The 2,838-nt window shown below is 43.8% G+C and overlaps 1 protein-coding gene across 1 annotated transcript; it reads right to left on the bottom strand.

Moving 5' to 3' along the window:
• Nucleotides 1-1,090: 1,090 nt before the first annotated feature.
• On the bottom strand, nt 1,091-1,817 carry LOC115268743 (uncharacterized). Its single transcript, XM_029876891.2, has 2 exons — nt 1,701-1,817; nt 1,091-1,645 (listed from the first exon to the last, which is right to left on the bottom strand). The coding sequence occupies exons 1-2, from the start codon at nt 1,759-1,761 to the stop codon at nt 1,320-1,322; spliced, it is 387 nt and encodes a 128-aa protein (XP_029732751.1). The 5' UTR covers nt 1,762-1,817; the 3' UTR covers nt 1,091-1,319.
• Nucleotides 1,818-2,838: the final 1,021 nt, after the last annotated feature.

The raw sequence follows: 2,838 nt of genomic DNA, 5'->3' as shown, positions 1-2,838 counted from the left end.
CGATTCTTTAAGCGTCCTCACTGAAACGCAACACACTCTGAGCTATATTTTCAATACGTAATTATAATTAGAAACTAAATGATTACTCGATTAGCTAATATAAATCCAAAATAGTAACAATCATCAAGGAAGGAACTTTCTTCTACTTGGCGCACCATTCTGATTGGGACAAAATCTTCTTAGTTTAACATTCCACGAGCACTTCCTTAGTTATACACCGAGGGCATTCATTGTCAATTCATCAATTTTGTATGCGTTTATCATGTGCCAGGCTTGGAAATTCTTTATGTGCATGGAAGTCAAGAAAATTTTCAGTATTGCATTGGTAGCAAATATCCAGCAACTGCTGGTGGATTTGAATAATTTGTCCACATTTCGTCCATCCGTCTGCTTTATCTCCCCACTCGTCAATGCATGCAAATCATATTTCATCCGGAAATCTGCTGCCCAAATCCGTCCCTGCCCATAAATCACAATCAAATTATTTACGAATTGATGATAAATATCAATATATTAAATCTCCATAAAAAAAGAACCGAAAAGAAAACAGTGGCAACCAACCGGAAAAGCCCCTTTCCTGTCCATCGTAATCCCTACCACTCCAGGAAGGAAAAACCACTTTCACGAATCCACATATGCACTCACCCTTGGACTAACTCGCCGCAAGACATGTTTATAAATGCCAGTTCGATCCGAATACACCAGATAAAAAAAAGAACCACACAATCCAAACCCAGAAGCCGACGACACCCCGTTCAACATCCAGCAAACAAACCGACAGTCTTCGTCCCGGGCAATAAAAAAGCGATTTTCCAATACCCTCCCACCGGATTGCGAAGAAAACCGAAAACGATATGTCGTGATCCCGTTCACTACTCTCAATTGCCCATTCAGGCGCCGTAAATGGCTTGGCTCAGTTTTCGCTTTCTTCCGATTCGATCCACTCCACACACACGACGCACGTATGCATGCCAGCCAGCGGACTGACTGGAGAAATGGGGTTGAATTCAGGGATAAGAATCTTCCGAGGATATTGGTCACAAGGGAGAACACCGAAACTGGACCGTGACGGAGACGACGACGACGACGGGGCAAGAGAAAGCAGTTGTTTTTGGGTTTATACACGACTCAATATTGAGACAAGATTCATTGCTTTTTCTCCTCGGGCCATCCATCGGCTGCGAGGGATTCCGTGGCTTTCACATGTGGAAAAAGGGGAAAACGCGTGTTGTCAGGAATTACGACTGATTGATGTCACTTCCTCGGGCGATATGTATTTGCATTTGAAACGAATTTCGAATTCACAGCTACTGCGGAAACTAGTTCAAATAGAAATCGCGATACTGTACAGTGTTGCAATCATCGTCGATGCAGGTCGAGCAAGGTTTCGCCCGTTTTCGGAACGCTCCACAAACCAGCAGATTGGAGTAGATGCATCCCTTCACCAATCGATGGTTGCCCACTTTAATCTTCATGCACGAGTAGCCTTCATTGCGCCTGGGTTCCACCAAGTCTTTGTTCAGTCGCTGCAGATAGCGAAAGTGTTCGTAGGCGTTGTCTTCGGTGCAGGTTATCCGCCTCCCAATGGCATCGCAGGCTTCCTCGTGGAGGTCACTCTTGCAATACATACACTTGATGGAATACACTGTTGATCAATTTTTCGATTAATTTTGATGTTTGACCATAATTGAGTACCTTACCTGTGTTGATCAGCGTAGTCAAAAGTCCGAAACACACCAAAATTTGAAAGAGAAAAGGCATACTGTCTACCAGAAACTGTGTTTGCCTGACGAATGCAACACAAATGTGGTTCGCGACCGATGACATGTCAGGTCAGTCAGTCAGTGGTCATAGATCAATAATTGCAATTACGAATGCATGTGCATCGGAGGTCGTTGTCACTAGGAATAGATGTGGGTTATTCGTTCAGTACCTCCTCTCCTCTTCCTCTTCTTGGCGTAACGTCCTCGCTGGGACAAAGCCTGCTTCTCAGCTTAGTGTTCTATGAGCACTTCCACAGTTATTAACTGAGAGCTTCCTCTGCCAATGACCATTTTGCATGCGTATATCGTGTGGCAGGCACGAAGATACTCTATGCCCAAGGAAGTCAAGGAAATTTCCTTTACGAAAAGATCCTGGACCGACCGGGAATCGAACCCGTCACCCTCAGCATGGTCATGCTGAATACCCGTGCGTTTACCGCCTCGGCTATATGGGCCCAGTACCTACAGTACTCGATTGAATTTGTATTGATTGAAATGTGTTGCATATCTGAAAGCCTGAATTTGCTTTCTTCAGAGGAAAGTAACAATTTGATTTATTAATAAACCCTTACATTATCTAGATAAATCAGAATTAGAGTAAGGCAGCATCCATTGATTACGTAACGCTAAAAGAAGCATTTTTTATACCACCACCTCCGCCTCCCTACGTAACGCTTTTTTGTACGAAAATCCTGAGCCCTATGGCCCGGCTTGAATGTACTCCCCCCTCTAAAGTGTTACGTAATTTGTGGATGGAATATAGTACCATAATATCGGTTCAACTTGATCACTTTTCAGTGTTTAACCCCTGTATAATAAAAGAGAGATATACAGATCCAATACTGTGTTTATACAATGTAATAATGACGGTAACTGTAGCAACGGTGGCCAGGGGACGTTTATAGGGGAGCAAAGGGAAGTTACATGGCATTTTAGAGAGGCTTGGGTGTCCTGGGGGTCTCAGGGTAATTTCAGGGAATCTCAGGAGAAGTAAAGAGCAGTCCAAGGGGCTCTAGCGGAAAGTCTCAGAGGCGTTTCAGGCGAAATTGGAAGAAATTGAAAAAGGAATAACAGG

This window comes from Aedes albopictus, chromosome 3 (assembly GCF_035046485.1).
Source record: "Aedes albopictus strain Foshan chromosome 3, AalbF5, whole genome shotgun sequence".
In the NCBI taxonomy this organism is placed as follows: domain Eukaryota; kingdom Metazoa; phylum Arthropoda; class Insecta; order Diptera; family Culicidae; genus Aedes; species Aedes albopictus.
Note: the sequence above shows the minus strand (reverse complement) of the source record. Positions and strands in the feature narration are given on the sequence as shown.